This window comes from Alligator sinensis, unplaced genomic scaffold (genome assembly GCF_000455745.1).
Source record: "Alligator sinensis unplaced genomic scaffold, ASM45574v1 scaffold85_1, whole genome shotgun sequence".
Classification (NCBI taxonomy): domain Eukaryota; kingdom Metazoa; phylum Chordata; order Crocodylia; family Alligatoridae; genus Alligator; species Alligator sinensis.
In genome coordinates this window covers 2176441-2199626 of record NW_005841891.1, presented here as the reverse complement: position 1 = coordinate 2199626, position 23186 = coordinate 2176441, and the positions used below count along the sequence as shown (strand labels likewise).

The following is a 23186-nucleotide window of genomic DNA, read 5'->3' as shown; positions in this document are numbered from 1 at the left end:
TTTATTGTATGCAAGTCTTTAAAAAGTGTTTTTGGATGCTTTGCTCTGCATTTCTGAGACCCCCAAAAGAAATGAGTTTGTGGGTTTTGGGGTTTTTTTTTTTGTTTTGTTTTTAACTGCAGTCACGGTTTGAAATGGGTTACTCTTGCTCCTATTTTACCTGTGCTTCACTAAGTCCAAGTTCCAACATTTCTAGTGACTTTCGAATCATGTTTGATTTTTCTTCAACCAGATTAGTTTCGTCATCTTTCTTCAAACATTTCAGTGTCTCAAGTAAGCTCTGTAAAATTGAATTGTGTTCATTCTTCAGTGCCTCCAGTCCCTGAATCACTTGCTTTGTCTTAGCAATAATTTCATCTTGGGTAAGCTTCTCCAACTTCTCTTCTTTTAGATACACCATTGTGGACATGTTGTCATACATCCTGTAATGAAGAAGTACAAACAGTCAACCAAACAGCATAAGTAAAGTAATAACAAGCTCATAAATCTGAGAATTAAAATGTTTTAAATTTAAAAACTCCTCCCTAAAAAAACAAACAAAAAACCTCCAAAACAAAGAAAACAAACTTCATACACATATATTTTTACATTTAAAGTGACAATGATAAATAATAGAGTCAGGTATGGCTGTCTACACTGTACAACTGCAAGATGCACTCTATCAGAAGTTCTTGATGTTTTCTCTTTCAAAAGTTTATATTAAAACACTTGCATGAGCAAAAACAACTGCATCTATTCTGCATCTTCTTTAGATCCGATTTGCATATCCTGGATTCTATAGAAAGCTGCACAGACTAAAACGATCTCTGGCACAAGTTAAAAATCAGCAACAGGGCTGTACCTATAAGCTGTACCTACCCCTTACAGCTGACCGTGTATTGCTGCCCCAAGTCCCCAGGCTATAAAGCACAAAAGGCACAATCCCTCCTCCCCTAGCCCACCATATCCCTCATCAGAGGTGCAAGAGGAGCACTGGGAGCCCAGGACAGCAATAACTGCCAGCTGCTCCTGCTGCCAACAGGGCTGCCCTGCTGAGGCAGCAGCTGTTATTTTTCTGCTTATCCCCTCTCCCCGCCCCACCTAGGTGCCTAGGACTGCTGCCCCAGTTACCACCCTCCTTTAGTTATGCTACCGTCTCTTATGCTGGGCTTGCAAATCTGTCAGCTCTACAGTGAAGTATTCTCTCCCAGTTGATTGCAGCTCCTTTAAAAGAATACGTGGGAATGGGATTGGGAACAGAGATGCGCCAACATATTTCCACAACCATACAACTCCAGGGAATAGTAACTAAGCCTCTTTCCATCAAGATGATTGACTAGTCAAAATCCTTCTTTCCAACGCTCCCACTAAAAATACAAATACCACCTTCTTTCCAACGCTCCCACTAAAAATACAAATACCCCCCTGCCCTTTCAGCAGCCAGCCGTGGGGATCATGAAAGCAGAACAGAACTCCACAATTAGCCTATATTTCTTAACTTGATTAATATCAAACCTGACATCATTCATTTTTAAAGATGCATTTGAAACTATCATTACATGCAACTGTTTTAAAATCTCCTAATGAAAGGACTAACACTTTGCACATTACAAAAGGATGAGTGGACCAGTTAGCCCTCAGCATATTTGCAGATGAAATATCCATATCAAACTAGCATTGAAAAGCTATGGGAGGCAGTGCAACCTGCAGACCACTTAGCAGGGCCTCAGGAGCCATAGTCTGGGAACAAATGACTTAAATAATTTATTATTTGAAGACAGCCTTCATAAGCGCTTTTTACTAGGTCATACAACACATTAAAGCCACAATACTTAAAGCAATTCTGAAATCAACTATTGAAAAGGATTAAGAATAACAACAAGCATATATTGCTACATAGATTTAAGACAAAATGGAAAAATGTAAGAGAAACATTCTGAACTTGTCAAATTCTTATATTCAATAAGATAAGAGTAAGTATGATAGTGTGGAAATAAGATATAGATGACACAAGATACCCCAGCAAAATGCCCTGCAAGACTTCATGCTAAAATGAAAAGAAAAACTGCCTTACATTGAAGCAAGGTAACTTTTTTCTTGTGTGTCCCAGTGGACTGATGTAAGAGAAGACAGAAGGAAAAGATAGTGTGAAATATCATCATTCTACTTCAGCTAATTCGATTTAAGAAAGCGACATAACTTACTGTATATAAAAAATACACTTCATAAGAATATTCCCAGGAATGAAGCAGGTGAAAGCAACACATATGCCACTTAAAAGTAAAGTTTTCAAAATGTACTAGCTAAGACTTCCAAAACCCATCAATTATTTTGGGTGCCAAATTTAAGAGACAATAACAGGCATTTTTGTCAGAATGCTGAGTGCACAGCCTCCTGAAAGTCAGGCAAGTTTATTATGGCACAAGCTGAACCCCACAGGCTCTTGAAGATCGTGGACATTCTACATCTATAGACTATCTTTACACAGAAAGTCATCAGGAATATTAATTGGAATTACCCTTCCAAGTAAATTAATTCAACTGCATAAAATCACTGAATGGATAGACTAGAATCAGTTGGTCTAATAGCTCTGGATCCCTCTCTCTCATAAAAGCTCCTAATTTTGAATGAATGTCTCCACCGCAGTTTAAATAATCCCCTTTACATGCACATCATTAGGCCATGGATACACAAAATTTAGGACATCATAGGATACCAGGTGCCCCAAGAAGAAAAAGTTAACAGCCACATAATACAACCCCTTGAACCAAGGTAAAACTGCCTTAATCCTGGAAATTTTACCCCAGTTCTAATCCAGGATAATTTCTTCCTGTTCACAGCCATTCATTTGCATTCAGTTTTCCCAAGGAAGTTACCTCCAGCTACCTGTATCAAGGATCTTGATCTCAGGGGAACTGTATACTTGTGTTAGCCATGGCCATTGTCTATTAGAATTAACACTTTGGATTGCACTATGTATGCTCTTACCGTATTATTTATCTGTGTTGCCCCCTGCTTTATCTGTGCCTTGTAGTTGTACGACAGGGTTGATTCTGTAGTTTTAGCAATAGGTTAGACCAGAAGTGCCAAACTCATCTGGCCCTGTAGACCAGATGAGTGGTGTGGGGCCAATCCATAAGACAGATCAGGCCCACAACCCTCCCACCAACCATGCCTGATCCAGCGAGTGCAGCAAGCACCACAGCACAGGATGCTGACCCCAACAGGCACCACAGAGCCAGCCAGAGCATGTGGGTCAACAGGGCAGCACCAGGAGTCAAACTGTGAGGCTCTGCAGGTTGGATATTTGATACCCCTGGGTTAGACAAAAGTTTGTATGGGATGGTTAGGATAGCGATGATCCTGACTTGGGCAGGAGGTTGGGCTGGATGACCAGAGAAGGTCCCTTGAAGCCCTACTTTTTCTATAATTCTTTGATCTAGGAAATAAACCTGTCAATCTTCAACTAACAAAATAATGCTGTTAGTCATGCTTGTAGGTCTCAGAGAAATGTTAATTAGCAGCCTAAAAATGTTTAAAAAAAAAAGAAAAAAGATTTTGTATTTTTATTTCATGAACATAATTTTGACAAGCAACATTCCTGAAGCTACTTCATTTTAAACTAAGTAAATACTAATTTAATAGAAACAAGATTTGTTGAGAGATGTCTCCAAAAGACAATCTTATATTGGAAACTTTTATGCGCTGGTTTTGTTTAATGAATATTTGGAGGCTTGAAACTGTAAGTACCTTAAAGCTGCAAGAAAATACTGCACCATACCCAATTCCACCTATACATGCAACATGATTTGTTTTCCCTAAAAATCTTTTTCCCCTCTTAAATGCAAGTCATTTAATCCTCTCCTAATAAGGAAATGAAAACAAGTAGAAGATATCTGGCCAGTTAAGTAATAAACATGCCTCAAAGTTTCAAGGAAAAAGCCCTGCACTGTAGCACATTACCACTTATACCTTGACATGCTTGCTTTCCCTAGAATTAATCCGCTTCACACCTACCAATACAAAAAAAAATTAACTGACCTTCATTTCTGTACTGATGGAAAGTAGTTAAATACTTCTAGTCAGCACAGATTTTTCAAATCAAATTAGCCCTGAAAGGCCTGATTTTAAAGATTTTTTTTTCAGGTCTTTGGAGTGTTTCTGACATTTTTGTAAATACATGTAAAAATATCCCCATATTCTACACAACAAGGGTAGAGTTTGGCATATTTTAACAGAAAGACAGTAAACTCGCAGCACGGAATGTTTTGGTTCAGTTGTACATTTTATCCATTACAGTAGAAGTGAACTGGATTCTGGATAGTTTAGACAGACAAAGGAACCATCAATTGTTGCTATAAAATGCCATAAATTAAAAAAAGAAGTACAAATCCATTACAAAGCATGTTAGATATTGCAAAAGGTTATGGAAAAAACAAACTAGCATATCAAGTATGTATCATTAACTAGAACTTTTCCTATGGGACATAATTTGTGTGCAATTAAATCATGTGTGCGAAATGGATGCTGTGATTTGTTGCTATGGGGAAAAGGGTTGATACAGAACGTAGAAACTGGAACAGTTTGGAGTGAATGCATTAAAGTAGTATTAGGAAAGGCAAACCTAGCTGCTGTGTCTGATCTAACAAAGCAGTATGTAATGCTTGTAATATAACCTACGCAGAACAGGAAGGCTCAACAACAAATGCATTTTTACAAATTAAGTTTAAATGCATTTGTCGACATTAAATTTAAAGCAGAGATGTGTCTTGTAGACCAGAGTCTCTGCCTGTGCTAAAAACCATGTTCTTCTCTTCACTGGGAGGGGTGAAGCACATTTTAAAAGGTGAACGCTAACAAATGTAGCCCCAGATCTGCTGATCAGTGACCTATGAATTATCAATCCAAGAAGCTGAAATGAGGGGTATTTCAGATTGACAACCTATGTGCAATCTGAAGATAAGACAACAGTAATATGAAGGCATGCAGAATCTCCTGTATTAGAAATGTAATAATTCAGAATTACAATGTCTTTCTACTACCAGGAAGGGAACATAATCATAATTTTTCCAGATCTATAAAGAAGAACGTCCACTTACATAATGTTTCGACATAATGTTCATCTGTGCAATTGCATTCAATTACAGAAGACAGACAGTCATCATAAGGCAAGACAAAAGTACCCAAGAGAATGATTTATACTAGAGGAACAGGGGAGGCTCATCTTATAACACCGAAATAATGGAATGACATTTTCAAAGAGCAAAACGGCAAATTTAATTGGACATTATATTCCAGGCATATCTGAAATTTAACTAAACAACATTCTATTAGTAGTTGCCAGGAAAGAAACACTAATTTTTTGACATGAAGGAAAACAAAGGAAATTTTACCAACTTTTTAGATTTAAAAAAAAATAAAAAAAATCAAAAGATAAAATTGTTTATTCAAAGACAAATATCAGTACAATTATCTTAATCATTCTAACTCAGAAAAGTTTTGGTTCAGATGAATTCTTGCTGCTACAGTTCACTGTTTTATGTTGGGTTACTTTAAGATACATGGGCATTTAGATCTGTAACTACATTGTCCTTCGATTATCATTAAAATACCCATATGGAAACTAGAAGAGATAACTTAAAAGATATACTAAAAATACTAGAGGTGCATTGATGTATTGGTCCATATTGTATTGGCACCAATAAAAGAAAAATTTACATTATCAGCAATCGGGTTTTTTTGACCAATGCAGCTGATGTCACCAATAAATGCTCCATGCATTCACACAGCAGCATGCATGCACATGGCCAGGAATGCAGCCTAGCAGCTTGGAGAGCAGTGCCCAACTGGTAAGTCTGTGGGGGGTGGGGAACAGATTAAGGCACCCCACAGTGAGGGAGGAAGTGGGGCTGGTGCAAGGGCAGGGGGCGGGGTAAGGTGCAGGACAGAGCCACAAGTGGCTTATCTGAGGGGCAGGTCCCACCAGCGCATGCACCCCTGTGGGAAGCATGGGCCCTCCAGATTTGTGCATGGGGCAAGGCTGGGCTGCCTGCTGTCTCTCTTCACAGTCAGGGCGCTGGGCTGGGACTGCACTCAGGGCGGTGGACAGGGTGGGCAGTAGCACTGGGAGGTGGCTACAGTGAATTCTGAGGTGGCTGTAGCCCACCCCGTGGCCAACATTGCCTGCCCACCTCACAAGAAAGATGCTGGTGCAGCCTCCCATCCTGAGCCCACAGCAGGCAGCCCACCCTCACCCCGTGCACAAATCTGGGAGGCCTCCTGCAGGGGTGCGCACAGCAGCAGGAGCTTCCCCTCCCAGCCAAGCTCCACTCCATCCTGGCGGTGCCTGCCCTTGCCCAAGCTCCACTCCCTCCCCTCACCATGGGGGGGAGGGGGGGATGTCTTGATCTGCATCCCTCCCCTCCCCCACAGACTTACCAGCCGGATGCTGCTCTCCGAGCTGCCAGGTTTTATATTGGCTATCGGATCAGTATCGGCTGATATGGCTGGTTAATAATCAGTCATCGATATCAGCCAAAAAAATCTTTATCAGTAGACCCCTAAAACATGCTAGAATCACAGCCTGGAACTTGTCACAAATAAAGTATTTCTTTTTTTAAAGTAATACACCTCACTGTTAAAGCTCTTGCTGGTCTAGATCAGGGGTGCTCAACCTCTTTACCCAATGGGCTGGATGGGTGGTGTTCGTTCTGTTTGCAAAGTAGACCCAGTTGGTGGTCTCATTCTGGCACCTGGGGCAGGTGCAGTGGGGCTCCATCCAGCTGCAAATAGGTGGTGGGAGGGGGAGCGGGGTACAGCCTGGCTCCCATCCAGCTTCATGGGGGAAGGGGTTTTGGCCCAACCCCAATCTGGCCTTGTTGATGAAAAGGGGCATGGTCCAGCCATCCAGGGGCCGGGGGGGCACAGCTCAGTCCCAAATCAGCTGCGTGGGGCTAGGGAATTTCACAGTGGGGAAGGATAGTGGCATTAATTGCCACTGCCTCCCTGCAGCCAAATTTCCCAACCCATGGGGAGCCTTGTGGGCTGGATGCCACAGCTCCAGGGGCCAGATTTGCCACTGGGCCAGAGATTGAGCACCCCAGTTGCATCCTTGATACCCAGACTTAGAACCTCCAATTTGGGCATCATCTCTTCTCATATTGCCTTTTTGAGGCTGGGACTTAGTATCTGTGTGTCTGCAACATTCAGCACAAGGAACTCAGACCTGGTTGGCTTCTAGCCACTACTGCAATACAAGTGGTAAATAATAAAGCCACTATAAGAAACACAATAACGTTATGATTTAGATTTTAAGTAAACACACATTATGCAATTCAAATTAACAGTTCGGGCTGAAATCCCCTAAACCTGGCCTCTGTGGCGTACACACACCATAGACTTTAAATATTATAGTTACACAAAGTATAACATACAGTAATGAAAATCATTTAACTTACAGTTACCATCTTTTGTCCTTGACCATCAACAAAATGGCTTTCAAGTATCCCCGTAGTCACTACGGTGTAAAGATGGAAGCAACAAATGAACAATATGATGTGTTAGAACCTGAGTAGAAGTCACACTTCATGTTTGAATGATGATGCAAACAGATAAAAATCTGCATCTGAGTGGTAAAGGTGAAGGAAATTCTCTTTTCCAATTTCATTCACAAAGTTGTGCTCAGAACTGTTGGATATCGATTATGGCCTGGTAGATCCAAAAATAAAATTGTTTTCATGCTGTGAGGATTACCATGTTAAAGAGTTAGACTGACCAATACCACTATCTTGGATACAGCAGCATCTGCTGATTTCTGGTAGACATGGTTCATCAAGTTTCTGAAGGTATTTAAGCATACAAGCAGAGGTTGGATGCTTGTCCATCTTTTGAGTGGAAGAAAGGAAATCACTGGGAACCTCACAGATACACAGCAATTGTTATCACCTCTCTCTGGAAGGACTGAGAGCAGACTTTATACCTATTATTTTAATTGCAAGGTTGAACATAGCAAAAAAAGGCTAGGGACATTTAAAGCATCTCTAGTGCTTGCAAATGAGAAGTAAAATCTTTTCAGCTGATTATTTCAAGCTCTTTGCTTATGCAAAGGCCAAATGCATTTCAATCTACCGAGGGAACTTCAATTACATTCTCCAATGCAAAACTGCATGTTAAAATAATTATGGAAGAAGTGTGCTGGGAGCTGGAAGGAGCTGGCTGCTAACGGCTCCAATGGAGCGACAACCTCAACAGAGCAACATCCCACTTTGAGGTAAGGCACCTTGCCTCCACCACAGAGAAGAAATCACAGAGGAAAGAAAAGGAGAGAAATCCTGGCCTATAGCTTACTCCTCCCTGCAGAAAGACATACAACTTCTGCAATGGATCTGTGACTCAAGACCCATGATTGAGCTGTAGTAGAGACTTGATTAATCGAGCCCACTTCTGCGCACTGTAATTACAGCGCATCAAAACAGCCTCACTGCATATGTATAGGCACCCAATGAGTACTATATGTAAATTATTGCAGATATATTTATTTCAAGGTCAGTGTTTTTTAATTTCTCAGAAGGTTTATTGATCTTTTTTGCGGATGAGAGGCCGTGTGCCAAATCCTACATTTCTTAGATGAGCAAAATACTGTTAGAGTTGAACTGAACAAAAGTTAAATACTACTACTGTATTTACTCAAGTATAAGACAACATCATAATAAGTAGTTTCTGTCGGTGGAAAACTTATACATGTTATAATTTTCCAGGTATACTATCCAGTTATTCAAGGTTTGCCTTGAATATGCCCCCCTCCCACAGCAGGAAAAACAATTCTGGGGGGTCAGCCCCATTGCTGTGCCCCCCAACTTCCTCTTCTTGCAGCCCCTTCCCTCTCTCCTTACTGTCAAACCCTGCACTCTCTGAGTACATGAAAGTGAGAAATTCAAAAACACTGACCTTGAAATAAATATATCTGCAATAATTTACATATAGTACTCATTGGGTGCCTATACATATGCAGTGAGGCTGTTTTGATGCGCTGTAATTACAGTGCGCAGAAGTGGGCTCGATTAATCAAGTCTCTACTACAGCCAAGGCCAGCAGTGCTGTCCTGGCCCCCCCCACATATCGTGGCAGCACTCCGCCACACAGCCTCCTGTTTGGAATGCTCTTGGAGCACACTGATTGGTTGTTTCAGTCAGCATTGTGACTGGCTACCAAGACAACCAATCAGAGTGTGACTAAAGTGTTACAGACAGACAGACTAAGGCTTTTATTATATTAGAATGACTCGCATATGATTTTACTACTAACTATAAAATAGAAACTGTTCGAGAGGTTAATCCAGTCCAACTGTTTTGATGTACGAGCTGCCTGTGACACATGTATATGTATACATCTTTTATATTTTTGAATGGCAATGTGTAATATTCTTCTGACAAAACTTTTGTTAAAAAACAAACAAACAACAGTTTCTATCTAAGTTTCATTGCTAGCTTTTCCCTGTTTGTCAGAGATTCCTAACGTTTGAAGTCTAACTTATACTTGTTTAACTTGCATCCACTGCAATTTTCATGGAATCGCCAATTTTCATCAGCAGTATTTTGCCTCAATTTTACATGAGTCCAAGAACTTTGTTCATAAGTTGTTCTTTGTTGTAACTTTGTTCATATGCAGAACCCACAGCATATGTGAAGAAACTGAAATGTAACTGGTATTCTCTAGTACACATCTATTATAAGACAATTTTTAAAAAAACTCCACTAGTAGTAAATTCTCTAAGCCTGGAGATAGAGAAGTCCACAGAAAAACAAAAGCTTGAGACTAGGTGAAGGAAGGCTAGAAATAAATTCTGCCAATCAGAGAATTGGAGACTTCATGGCAAATCTCCCCAGTTCAAAAAGCCTTCAGGGACTTACTCCCCTCACCCCTCCATACATATACCCAATGGACACTTCTGTGGAAGATGAAGTAGTGAAAACAGGTGTTGCCAAAGGTTTCTATATTTCAACCTGTCATCATTTAAAACTAAAACAAAACTTTTGCATCAACCAAGTCCAGGACAGGTGCAACTCAAGCTTTTTGGTTCTTAAAGTTCTTTTTTAAAGAGTATCCCTTAAATATACTGCAAGTTTTGCTAAAATTCTCTCTCTCTCTTGCTTTTCCTTCAGAGACCCAATTTTGGTTCTGTCATGAATTTACATGGACTTTGTGGTCCCGTACAAGTAAAACTGTACGGACTAAATATCAGGCCTCAAGCATATTTTGAAGGAATTTGACTTCACACTGAATATAGGGTAAGCCTGTTCTTAATTCCTCTTTCTTGAAAGATCAAGTATTCTTTGAATACCAGCTACAAGAAATATTTTAAGTGCATTTGGGGATGGGTAGTCTATTGCTTTACAGTAAATACTATAATAAAGGACAGTGTTGTCAAATCTGTCACAACCCAAAGTTGTGGATTTTTTGATTGTGTGCGCTTCGGCACCGCTAAATTATGTTCCCGTCGAATTGCAGCTCTTTTGCACGACGGAGTGTTCTGTTGTTATAGAGAACCCGCGTGCACAAAAGTGTTTCCCGCCGTTTTGTAGCCTTCTTTGCATTGTGCATTTCTCTTGCATTATAGTGATGCACGCTGCAAAGGAGTTCCCGCCATTTGTATTAAGATTTGAGCCACATTATTGGCCGGTCTTAATTTAGGCACACGTGGCGGCTAGCTATTGGCTTGCTAGCCGTACAAAAGGCTTCGGTGGTTTCCGCCCAAGTTGGAGAGAAAGATGGAGAGAAAGACAGAGAGAGAGAGATGGAGAGACGGATCTCTAAGCACTGTGGGTCCTTTCGAACCCAGCGCGTCTTTCTTAAGAAGGCGATAGAGGCCCCAATTGCTGAACCCCCGGAGCCTAGCAAACTCCGGGGCACCACTTACCGACGGCCTCTAGCCTCTCCCCGTCACCGATCGCAGCCCAGACGAATCCCTACCCTAGAACCCAGTTATCGACACCACAGAGTCTTAACCGCTCCGGGGATCCTGGGAACAGAACCCAGTTATCGACACCATGGAGTCTGAACCACTCCGAGGATCCTGGGAACCGAGTTTTGAGTCCTCCAACGAGGATTGAAGCGGAGCTGTACCTGGAAACTGTCCAGCCTGCACCGCGACCATCTCCGGTGTAAGTAAATAATCTTTTCAATCAACCATTACGCCTCCGTGACTGATTCTAGCTCGAGCGTACTATTCCACCCCGCGGTTTTTCTCTGGCCCCGTGTGCCCGGGCTGCCGGCCACAGCCCGCGTGCACACAAACGGGCCTGGCTCGCGCCCGGCGAGGACGGGACCGGGAGCCAGCCTGCACAAAATCTTGATGCAAGTATTAGGTTATATATAAATAAAGCCCTGGACTTACAACATTGATGTTACAAAGTATCATGTATATTGGATATAGGTCATAAATCCCAGCTTGGGCAAACATACTTTCATTTTTTATTTTTTTTTAGAGCTTTATATTTTACGGGGATGAACACAGCAACTCTTAAAATCTCACACACTGAATATAGCTATTATTCAGATGGATAGCTTCACTACTACATATAAGCAAGCTACAAACATTAAATATGTTGCATCACATGATTCTACTGATAAAATACCAGGGCTTTCATTAAGACTATGTATTGACATAAATTAAGTTTAAGTGGAAAGCATTTCTTCTTATCTAGCTAAAGAACACTATTACTGTACAGTTTGCTTCATCCATGCTTGGAGTTTTAATGCCCTAAGCTTGTTGAAAAAATATATTTTGTATGAAAATCCTTGGGGCTTAGTAAATAATTGAAGATTATATTCAATAAGAAATAAACAGTTCAGGAAAGAGAAAGCCAGTAGATCTACCAGAAAAGTATTGTTAAAATTGTATTTGATGGTTAATATAACAGACTGCAGAGAGCAAGGTCTTGTCTAATTTCTTCAATAAGGTACACTTAACATGTGTATATATGGAGTTTTACACAGACTGCTCTTCTTTCTATTCATTACTTGGCTCAAGCTGTGCCTGCTTCTCAGATCCAGAGAAGAGTCATTTGAGCTCAAAAGCTTGTCTAAATCTCTCCCCCACCATGCAGTTTGTCCAACAAAAGATTTATCACCACCTCCCAAAATATCCTCACCTTTTGAAGACAGTTTTCATCATTTTCAAATTTGTAAATGCACTTATTCCGAGTTCTACATCATATTCAATAACAGGGAAATACAATGTGTTACTTCCTATGTGCATGCAGGTGCTGTTATTAAAATTATCTTAAGAATGAAAGTGATATGCAGTAGAATCCCAAACACGTTCCAATCAAATGCATTTTGCTGCTGTGTGAAGCGTCAAACTCAGTCTGTGGGCCACATCCAGCTTGCAGAGCCACTTTATCCAGGCCATTAAAAGTTAGGAGGGGTTGAGGTCAGAGGAGGAGTGTTGTATTACAGCATCTGGGGCTCTTGGGCCCCCAAATAAACATGGCCATCTGCAGCAGGAAGACAGGCAAGGGCTGATACAGCTCCAGGCACCCTCTAGCTGCTTCACCTGTCATCGCTGATGCAGTCCCATCTCTTAGGCCACGTGGCTTGGCCTGGAGCCAGAGCTGCCACCACTGCATGACCTGAGATCGGGCCATCCTGTACTTTGGGCTGCATCTAGTTTGTGAGGAGCCCCATGGGTCCAGATCTGGGCTGGGACGCAAAGTGAGCTTGAAGCCCCTATGCTATGGCCCAATGTATCTTCTGAGCCCTTCAAAAGGGATCTGGAGGGCATATGGCCTTTTACATTGTAACTGTACCTCTGCATGCCCCTATGGAGATACAAACCAGATAAATCCATATAAATTTAACCCTGAATGAAACAGGATTAAAGTGCAATGGTTTTGCTATACTTGTATAGCTATCAGAGCATGCCAATGTAAACAGTTACATCATACAATTGCCAATAAACCACATGTTTTCACCACACAGGGGTCAGTCCCTATTAGTGAGGTTGGTCATGGTCTATTGCATTTATGCTGAATTGGATTCTGGCTGTATCTCTTTTTGTGAAGAGACAGGCTGACATTCAGCATGAGTGGCTACAGCCATAAATACCATATTACCTCAAACACTCAGGAAACTGTGGGTTTCTCCCTGCAGGCTCGCAGAGCTCAACCCTGCAAGGGGTTGCGGGGAGCGAGGAGTATGATCTGAGGCAGGGGGCATGACATGCATTTGTGCATGCATATGCATGTGGCAGACAAGCAACGGTGGAGAACAGCTCTCACAGCTCCCACCAGGTAAGTCTAAGGGGGCAGGGGGAGAGGGGGATGAGGTATAAATGATGCATCGGGGAGGGCATGGCAATGATGGGGGACCAGAACTGTGTCCCTGCTGCTACCAGGCGGGGCACCTCACCATGGCAGCCATGGTGGCATGGCGCTCCCTCCTGTGCCAGGTCCTGTCCACAGAGACAGCTCCTGCCCAGAGCTGGTTTGGCCCAGCTGCAGTCCCGCGCCCCACTATAAGAGCAGGAATCTGAGGGGACACAAATCCCTCCACCCCCCTGCCACATCACCTGTGCCCACACCCCACCCCCTTCCCCACACACTGGCAGACTGAGGGTGGGGGGCACATGTCCATTATCTTAGCTCCTCCCTCACTGGCAAAAAAAATAAGTTGGCTCCTATGGCAAGTAGCATTAAAAACAAAACAAAAAAAAAAGACAAGACTTCATGAACATTAGGAGGTTTACACTCAAGTCCCAAGCAGGAGTAAGTTCTCTAACTGGCAGTTATCTATGTAAGAGCCTTCTGAGGAATCTGAAAGTCCACTGGATGAAAAAAATAAATAAAAAATGAAAGCATGACTACAAAAAGACAGCAAGCCCAAACTGCTATGGGCTGGAGCCTAAACAGAACTGAATGAAGGTCTGTTTGAAGAGTAATAAGTAAACCAAGAATCTACATCATAAAGGCCTGAACTGGGTCCAAATAATGTTGGCTGCCCATATCAACAAAATTCCCTATACAGTCTTTGGATACATGGAGCATCAGTGCACAGTTGGAGGTGGTGATCCCTCATGGTCGAGGATGATCACTCCTATGGGTCAAGCAAAGGGTTGTAAATGAGTCCCTCGATGGCTCTAGAATCGGCTTTTTTAGCCACAGACCCTCTTGCAAATGCCATAGGTGGTGGTTCAAGGGAGGGTCAAACTGGGGATTTCTCCATCTTGTTTCCTTTGCTCCCATTTCTGTCATTTTTCTACCTCCAGGGCAAGACAGTTTTCTTCAAAATAAGATGAGTGTGACCAAGTCATACTAACCAGTAAGGTGAGTGTGGCCAAGGAGCCATACAAATAGTGGCTTGAATGGGGCTAATGAGCCCACTGCTACTCATGTCTTATTTGAGGCCAAGTTTAGAATGACAACTCTTTGAACCATGCCTGTGGAGGGAGAAAGGGGTCACCTTCTCAGCACAGAACTAACCAAGAAAGAGCATGTCAGCAACCATAATGAGAAGTCTATTTTTTCCTTGAATGACACCCTGTGACATCAGTAACATTTCCACAGACTTTTTTTGGGCTCTGTCATATATACCAGCACCAAGGTTGACACAAAGTCCCTTGTGCTGCTGCAGTTCTGATCAAAGCATTGTAACTTAATTCCTCCAAAGACAGAGTTTCAGTTCTGGGAGTTCGGAGGCTGCAGCTGTGTTTAGGCTCAATAGGACGGAGTCAATGTTGCCTTTGTGTGGGCACAGGTATAGGCTTCACTGCTTGGGGTACTAATGCAATTGCTGGAGCCACTGGTGCTAAAACCGCCAGCTCCAAGATTTTTGGCAGTGAGGTAGTCAGTATTTAAACTGCTGGTGCCCGTTTCACCATCATCCTCTTTGTCTTTTTCCTTCTGCCTAGTTATCAAGGATTAATTTGTGCTCCAAGGAGCACCGGATAACGCTGATTTAAAGGATCTTGCATTAGCAGTAACCAGCATCTTCTGCAACCAAAGCAACCCACAGACTGGTCTACCCACCTCCGAATCTGCTGATCATGATGAAAACAAATCTGGGGCATGGCTGGCTAGGTGAACCCTTGAGATGTACTGTCCAGCATGGAAGTGGGCAGGACTTGAACCTAGAAGGTTAACCTTTCCTTTGAAGTATGACAGCTGTCATTAAGTGATTTGCCATAAAAGTGGGGGCAGCAATTATCTTTTAAAAAAACAAACAAAATAAACAACACCTTAGATGGGAAGGAGAGGGGGATGGGACAAAGAGCTCTAAAGAGTAGAAACACTCACTGATCTGTCAAGTTGTCATGCAAAATTAAACTGAAAGAAAGCCACAGCTCTTTCCCCCTTTACATCCTTCTATTGTAGCACAAGGAGGCACAGGATGCAAGCACAGCTCTGAGGGATACTGCTCTTCAAAGGACTCAGATCTCATGCCCATGAGCTCCTACAGTGGGAGCCAGAATGACTTGAAGCAGCATTGCTACCTGCAGGGATGAAAACTAAAGATATGATCATAAAATCACACAACTTAATGTTCATAATACATAAGTGCTTCTCAACCCTTTTAGACTCAAGAGACTCCTTGGAAAATGCCAGCTCTTCATTTTCATTCTTTTTTTGTCTATTCTACTGTTTCAAAGGACTCGGAAAGACCACAGCAGAGCAAAATGTTTTTAAAAATACAGATTCCTATTGGAAACCTTGAAGCTTATCTTGTGAACCATGTTTGCATACCTAACCGAGCTAACATTTCTTGGCACCCCATAGCTCCTTCGAAAGGATCTCAAGGCACCCTGGGGTGCCACAGACCCCCTGCTGGGAATCACTGTACTATGTTAATTAAAACATGCACACAGTAGAATAAATTATGACAGTTTTAAAGTTCTAAGAACAGCTGTAAATCAGAATGAAATGTTTTCACCTGTTTACAAAAAAAATTAACAGCTGGATGATTTTACAGACAAATCAGATGTATTTACATTAAACTATTAAAATAAAATGTATCATAGGAAATCATACAGGGAAGCTTATTATGAGTTTTTGCATTTATTTTTTCTGTGGAAACTGCTGTCATTTGCATAGTTATGTTAAACTAATACCAATTGTGTGCCTCATATAATCTAAAGCTGTGGCATTGCTGGATCTGACCCACAGAGCTGGGGGGCTCCAGTGGCATTCTGGTTTTGCTCATGCCACTGTCAGGTCCTAGTGCCAGCCTTCCTCAGACTCTAGCTGAATCATTTTAACCCGCTGCTAAAAGACATTGCCAAATGCTGATCTAGAACTGTTCTTGAAAAGCCAGACTGAAAGAAAAGTGCTTCTGCTCAAAATTTTCAGAGGAAAACTGTCAAAAGAATGGTTTAAAAATAAATTTCACTATAGTTTTTACCCAAGAACCTGTAACTACCCCTTCTCCTTTCTTGGGTGGGAAAGGAAAGGGATCCGGTATGACAGTCCAGGAATTCACAGTAAAAAATACATCCATGTTTTTGGTGAGCTGAGTGGTAAGTTGTTTTTATGATATATATAGTGTTGATAAATAAACAAAATGTACTAGAGAGAGATTTTTGTTACGCTTAAAGTTTTGTATTGAAGGCCTAATCTTGTGAGTTTTGTAACCTTAAGCTTTGAAGTTGGAATAGGAAGATAGGGTTTTGATAAAAATGTTTGATAGTGAAAAAATGCAAACAATTTTCATCTAATACTACAAAATACATGCTTCTTTATCCAGCTTAACTAAAGCTTTGTAATGACTGCATATTGATGTGTTGTAGATCTTTTAAAGAGCACATGATTGCCAAGTAAGTTCTTTTCATGTCTTCCATCTTATTTAATTTGAAACTGTGATCACAAGGATCATTTCCATGTAGTACCCACCTTAAGTCCTGTTCCAGCTAGCCTCTTTTTAAAAGCTATTTTTTGTCACTTGGCTATTCATGCTAAATAAAACATTGGTTTTAGTCATAACCTGTCATTTCTTAGCTTCCTTTGCCAGACAGAACTAATCATTGTACTTGCACCCAAAACACTTTTTTTCAGTTCACATTTTAAATCGCTGAGTTAGAATTGTTAGGTATCAGTTCTTGTACCCACTGAATGATCTGAACAGATTTAGGTATGAACAGAAAAAATGTTTGCATCAATGTAAAAAACAAACAAAAAAACCCAAAAGCCACAACCCAGCAGACAGCTGACCAACCACTAAAGCAAGCTAACTATGCCCAATCTAATAAGAATTCTCTCTGAAAAATCAAGGGTAGTACTCTACCAGTATAAATACATCAGGTTAGCTTTCATCTATCCACTTATATTCTGGGGTAGGCAAATGCAAGATGCAAACAGCGTATTACCATTCCCCAGTAACCTATTAGCAAGGTGATGTAATAGTGTGTACTGCCCTATGATGCATCTATTCATTCCTGAACCCAGTTATAATGTACAGTGGCGTACAAACATCTCTCCACATCCTTTGCCTTTCAAAACAGGAAATAGACATAGACCTGCCAAAGGAAGGATTACTTCAGCTACAGATTTGCAGAGGACAAATCTTTTATTTCTTTATTAAGTGCATGTAATATGCCTGGACAAACTGCTGCTCAGACACCACTGAAATTAAAGCTAAAACTACCTCTTTTACCAGCTCTAAACTAGGTTGCCACATAGTAATATAGGCATACTTGTCCAAGGTAGATTTTCAAAATATGTTGGCAAAAATGTTAACATTTTCTATTATTAGACCTTTAAATCCTAGTCTGGGTTTACATCACAATATATTTTGCAGGCATAACTACTCAGGTTAAAAGCGGGGGGGAGGGGAGGGAAAGGGGAGTGAAAGAAGGGACACCTACATCATAAATATGCTAGTGAGACCTTCTAAAGGCATCCCATATAAATACAACTTATACTGGCAAATTAACTTCAACCTCCCCAAAGAACATAAAGTATGCCAGTAAATAAGACAAGGGTTATAGGAAAAAATTTTGCCACATTCATTGAGCATCGCCACACGGCAGAGAACTGCTTTCTGTTTAAAGGTAGACTTTTCTCGATGCTCTAAAATCTGCAGTTACTTGGACCATCTTGAAATGGTCCAAGTACCACACTGTGCTGCATAAGCGTGCAAGGCAGAATTAGTGATCCAAATTTAGGATCATTTGAGCAAAATAAAGACCCCCCCCCCCCCGGTTTTATAGTCACTTAGTTTGATTTTTGTACATATGAGCACCTGGGGTTAATTCATGTTCTAACCATTCCCCAACTGATCTCAGTCACTCAGCATTTATCTTGACTACTGTCATAGCACCCACTGCCCCTTTAAGGTTAAAATTTTTTTTCAATAATCTTTCCTCAGGGTTTAGATTTACATTCATATGGCAAAGAGACATATCTACACATGCAGCAGAATCAGGGCTCTTAATAGCCAAAGAGCTTCATGACACTTGTGAAACAGTGAGTGACGTGTTCACGTCCCTTGCTCTCAGCTTGCTTTCTATAATGACTCTTTTGTAGAAATCTTAAATCAGAATGAAAGTCCTCTAAAATCAAAATGCAGTTTGGTTTTATTTTGGAATAGTTTAAAAGTTAATGAGACAAAGGGAAGTTGAAAGACTATTAGGACAAATGACTCACAATCCTCACCCCTTTCCTGAACAATAGAACCCAAAATGCTTTCCTTTGATAACATATCACTGGGTCATTTGATCACGGGATCTGAATACATAACCCCATTACATGAGCTGCTCACAAAATAATGAAATTGTGTGTGTTGGGAGAGAGGGGAGGGGACATGTATATAATCCTTTATTGATATATACATTTTTAAAAGAAAAACAAGATCTCAGTTACAAAAAATAAAATACTGAAAGGTTACTTTCAAGGTTGAATGTGTAACCTTAACTCTGATATTCCCCAAGTTTCAGAATGACTGGTAGTGCAATGCAACCCTTTTTAGCATAATTGTGTGTGGTACATTCAAGGCTGTAAGTTAAAATATGACAGCTAGCCACCACTCTATAATTCCGCAGTTTGTATCAGCAGGTATAGTCAATCTACCTAATTATTTCCTTTGTCATGAGTATTTTACTTAAAATTATTAAATCAGAATTACAGTTCTGACTTGATCCAAAAATGGAATCTTAATTAAGAGATAGTCTTTGTATACAGATAGATGTTTTGTAAGAGAACTCACATAGCGAACTGCTCATTTGCAAAATAACAAAGCCTGCTTCATGAAAGATGTCTCCTAGCTCCTTTAGCAACATGCAAGACAAGCTAATTGAGAAATGTCTGAGAAGTCTGTTTGTCTAGGCAGACAACAGTGGAAAAACCTATTTGAAATGGGCATCAGTTTGCTGTCACTGGGGAAGTAAAATGTAAAAGGAAAGACTGAAATGATGTACCAATTCCAAAGAAAATGTAATGTTGTCTATCCCCCAATTTCAAGTAGGAAGATGACCTACTAAAATAATTTAATGTTTGACACAAATAAAGAGAACAATTTTTAATCATGCAGTTTCTAAGATGACATCATTCTATGTCACACACAAAGTTAATTACTACAGTCTTAGAGACATTAACTGAATTTAAAGAGACTAATCTTAAACATTATAGAACAATTTAAGTTATTCCTGCATGTATCTGCTGTCTTGTTCAGCACTTCTGGATTTCAGACACGAAACTTTATCAAATATCTGAGAAAAATGTATTCTCCTCTGAAATCTGTAATTTGCTAACCACCCTTAAACAGAGTACCTTGGGTACTGATGTTGTGTATTCTCTGTTCTCCTCGCTCTTACTGAACCACTCTAGCTAATCTTTATTGTACGTTATCTGTACACAAATAGTGTGCATGGACTCAATTTCCTAAAATGAATATTTTGTTATCTTTAATCTGTAAAGCACATCACACAACAGTGCAGAAATAAAAACATCTCGTACCACTCAACAATCCATGCTAGATCCTCCTCCAGTTGGGAAAACCTTTGTCCAAGAGCCCTACTGAAATCCTCAAGAGTGCAAAAACAGATACCACAAACAGAAGCATGTCAGCAGATCTAAGCTATCACAGGGATATAAAGAATGATCCATATCTTTCTAGTCAAGCATGCATCGAGTGTGGATTGCTGCTGGCTTACTTATGAATGGAGTCATACTCCATTGCACAACTGACTGCTACTTCAGAAAGATAAATGTTAAAAAAATACTTTTACTTGGAAAGTCTTACTACTTTCATTAAATCATCAGAATTTGAGTGAAACTAAGTAACGGACTGATGTACTGCAGATGGTTTTATGTTGCAAGCATGAGGAATTTTTTATGAAGGTAAGAGAGTCTGCTTTTAGGTAATAATATGTGGGTAGAAGCTGGTCTGCATTATGTCAATGTTTCTGCATTAAAAAAAAAAAATGTTGAAAGGAAACACTTGTGTAACTTTGAGTAACTAAGTGGTTTGTTAGAGAATTTAATTTACCCTGACCAAAGATGGAAAAGTACTCTCCAAAACAAGAATATCATTTTAGCTTGGGTTAAGTGGCCCAAACAGGCCCCTTTTCTAGGCAGCAAGAAAAATTGTCATTTCATACCCAATTAAGACAACTGTCATATCTTCACAGTCTCTCTTTCGAAGTAAGATTGGGTAATTGTTTGAAAAGGTTGGATTCGTTTCTCTCTTACCTATGGATCCCAACAGACTGACTCAGAAAATAAAGCAAGAATTAGGTAAATTTAATTTTTCTCTTATCTTCCATTTGTGCAGATATGCTTTAAAGCAATCTTAAAGAGATGTAGAAGCAATGTACTCAAAAGACTGGGTTTCCTCTAAAAACTAACAGCTACACTGTATTTTAAAGCTGTATTTGTCTGCCTCAAGCTGGAGAGAAAAATGAAAACTGAACTGCAAGTTTATGTCTCAAGGGAACCAGAGCCAGCACAGAAAGAGCCCAAGACTGAACTGAACCAAAAAATACAATTACATCTTCCCAGAGCGCGTGTGCCCACACACACAGCATGGCACAGAGAGACAGAAAGAATGGAAGTAAGAATACAAGGATTTTGTGGCAGCCTCACAGAAATATCCTCACAAGCAGCGAGCAGCAATTACTCCAGTACTGTAAAAGTGCCAGGGCATGAGTGCTTCCCCCATCCAACCCCAGGCATCAGATCCGGTTCTGGATTCTTGCTCAAAAGCTTGGCTGGTTCCTTCATATTTTGTATCCTATCGCTTTTTTACAAAGAGATTTTTCTCTTAATCTGTTTCCACTACTAGGCTACCTTTACTCTCTCACCATACCTCAAAAAAACCCAGCAAGTGCAAATACTTCACAACTTAAAAAGCTTACAGAACATTTTTAAATGTATATTAAAACATACCAGTTTTTCCTTGATTTTAGTTAGTATTTACTAAAAAAACGCCAAGAAATAAATCAGCACATCACTGTTGTTAATGGAACTGTCCAGCCCCCTCACCATCCTCCCTGAAACAGAAATGTTGCCAAACTTTCTAACTGCAACATGATGCAGAAGTGATACTGCATTCTTGCCACTCCAAGGAATTCCCTATTTCCATTTTCTGCCCCTGCCCACTGTTCTGCATTATTTGCAAACAGTTCCAAATGCGACAGGCTGAATACTTAATCTGATACTTCTCCAAATTCACAATCCTTTCACAGCAATTTCCTATTAAGCAATATGTCAAGTATAGAACTGTTCTGCTGACTTACAGAACATGAAGGCCTCGCGCTCCGAGTCATCTAAGGGATCTGCTTTCTATTGTCAGCGAAAGCTGAACCTGTAACTGTTCATGCTGATGATGATCTTGTGTGTTTCAGGGGTCCTGGCACATTATAATCTGCTTGCCATCAACCCCAGGTAACCGCTCTACATTTTACCAGCTACATTTTATTACTGGTTAACATGCCCCTCATGTCCTGTCCCCTCCCCACTCAGCACCCATTTACCCCCATCCCCTCTGCTCTTCCCTGCCGCACATCTGCATTTTCACAGACCTGCATTGTCGTATTGGCTTTAGCTTCTATCCCCCCCCCCCCCCAAAAGATCGCACAAACACCAGCAGACTCTCCCCGTGCCTGAAGAAGGGCGTTTGTGCCCAAAAGCCTACAAAGAACATTTTTCCAACTCTTTAGTTGGTCTAATAAAAGATATTGCATCTACCCGAACAACCCTGTCTGCCACTGATAATCATGTTTTCATCATCTTCTATCACGCTTCATCCCAGCTTAGGAATGCATAATCAGTTAAACCTATTTGCCAAATGAGATTTTGAAACAAAACTAAATTCTTTTTTTTTTTTTTAGCCAATATTATTTAGACTCTTTGGATCTGGAAGGTTTTTTCTAGATTTCTAAATCACAGCCTGCCATGCTAATAGGAGCACGTTTCTTGTGCAAGTACCATCCCAGCAGAAAGCAAAAAAAAAAGTACTCCTCAAAGCAAACAGGACAGGTCAAATGCTATTTTAAGCATTTCCGCTTTTTGTGAAGGCCCTTTGTATTGCAAAAAAATAAAAGCGATGCCGACGATGCTGTGGAGAAAGGGGGCAGGGGTCACTCCCTTCTCCCCCACTTCGGGAAGCGACAGCCGTGTTTCCGTGGGTCTGGGTTTTCGGTTTTGCACCATCACGCTGCCCCGCGCCGGCATCGCCGCTCCGCAACAGGGGGGAGTTGGGGAAAAAAATAAAAATAAAAATAAAAAATATATATATATAAAAACAAGGAAACCCGTTTGTTTGAGCGGGTTGGTGAGAAAAGAAAAGACACCACACACACTCTCTCTCATCTACCGCGGGCTCCATCGCAGTGACGCTGCCCGGCTCTGCCCGCGATCCCCCCTCACGGCGGGGCGCAAGGCGCGGCCGGGTCTCTTGGGGAAAAAAATAAAAATAAAAATAAAAAATATATATATATAAAAACAAGGAAACCCGTTTGTTTGAGCGGGTTGGTGAGAAAAGAAAAGACACCACACACACTCTCTCTCATCTACCGCGGGCTCCATCGCAGTGACGCTGCCCGGCTCTGCCCGCGATCCCCCCTCACGGCGGGGCGCAAGGCGCGGCCGGGTCTCGGCGCTGCGGGCGCGGGGCAGCGTCCCGGCCGGAGCCACTCGATCACAGCGCGACACGCGGGTTTTCCTTCTCTCCTGACGGGCCCAGAGCCCCTCCCCCGCGGGCCCCGGGGACAGCGAACCCGC

General features: G+C 41.2%; 1 protein-coding gene across 4 annotated transcripts in view; it reads right to left on the bottom strand.

The window, feature by feature from the left end:
- Positions 1 to 23103, bottom strand: part of KLC1 (kinesin light chain 1) — a 66850-nt gene extending 43747 nt beyond the window's left edge. For 3 of the 4 annotated variants that reach the window (XM_025197200.1, XM_025197199.1, XM_025197201.1), the window contains exon 1: positions 161 to 422. In XM_025197200.1, the coding sequence (XP_025052985.1) occupies positions 161 to 421 (261 nt within the window). In that variant the 5' untranslated portion in view covers position 422. Of the gene's footprint in view, positions 1 to 160; positions 423 to 22979 lie in introns of those variants that run through there. The other variant, XM_025197198.1, reaches the window with a different exon arrangement.
- Positions 23104 to 23186: the final 83 nt, after the last annotated feature.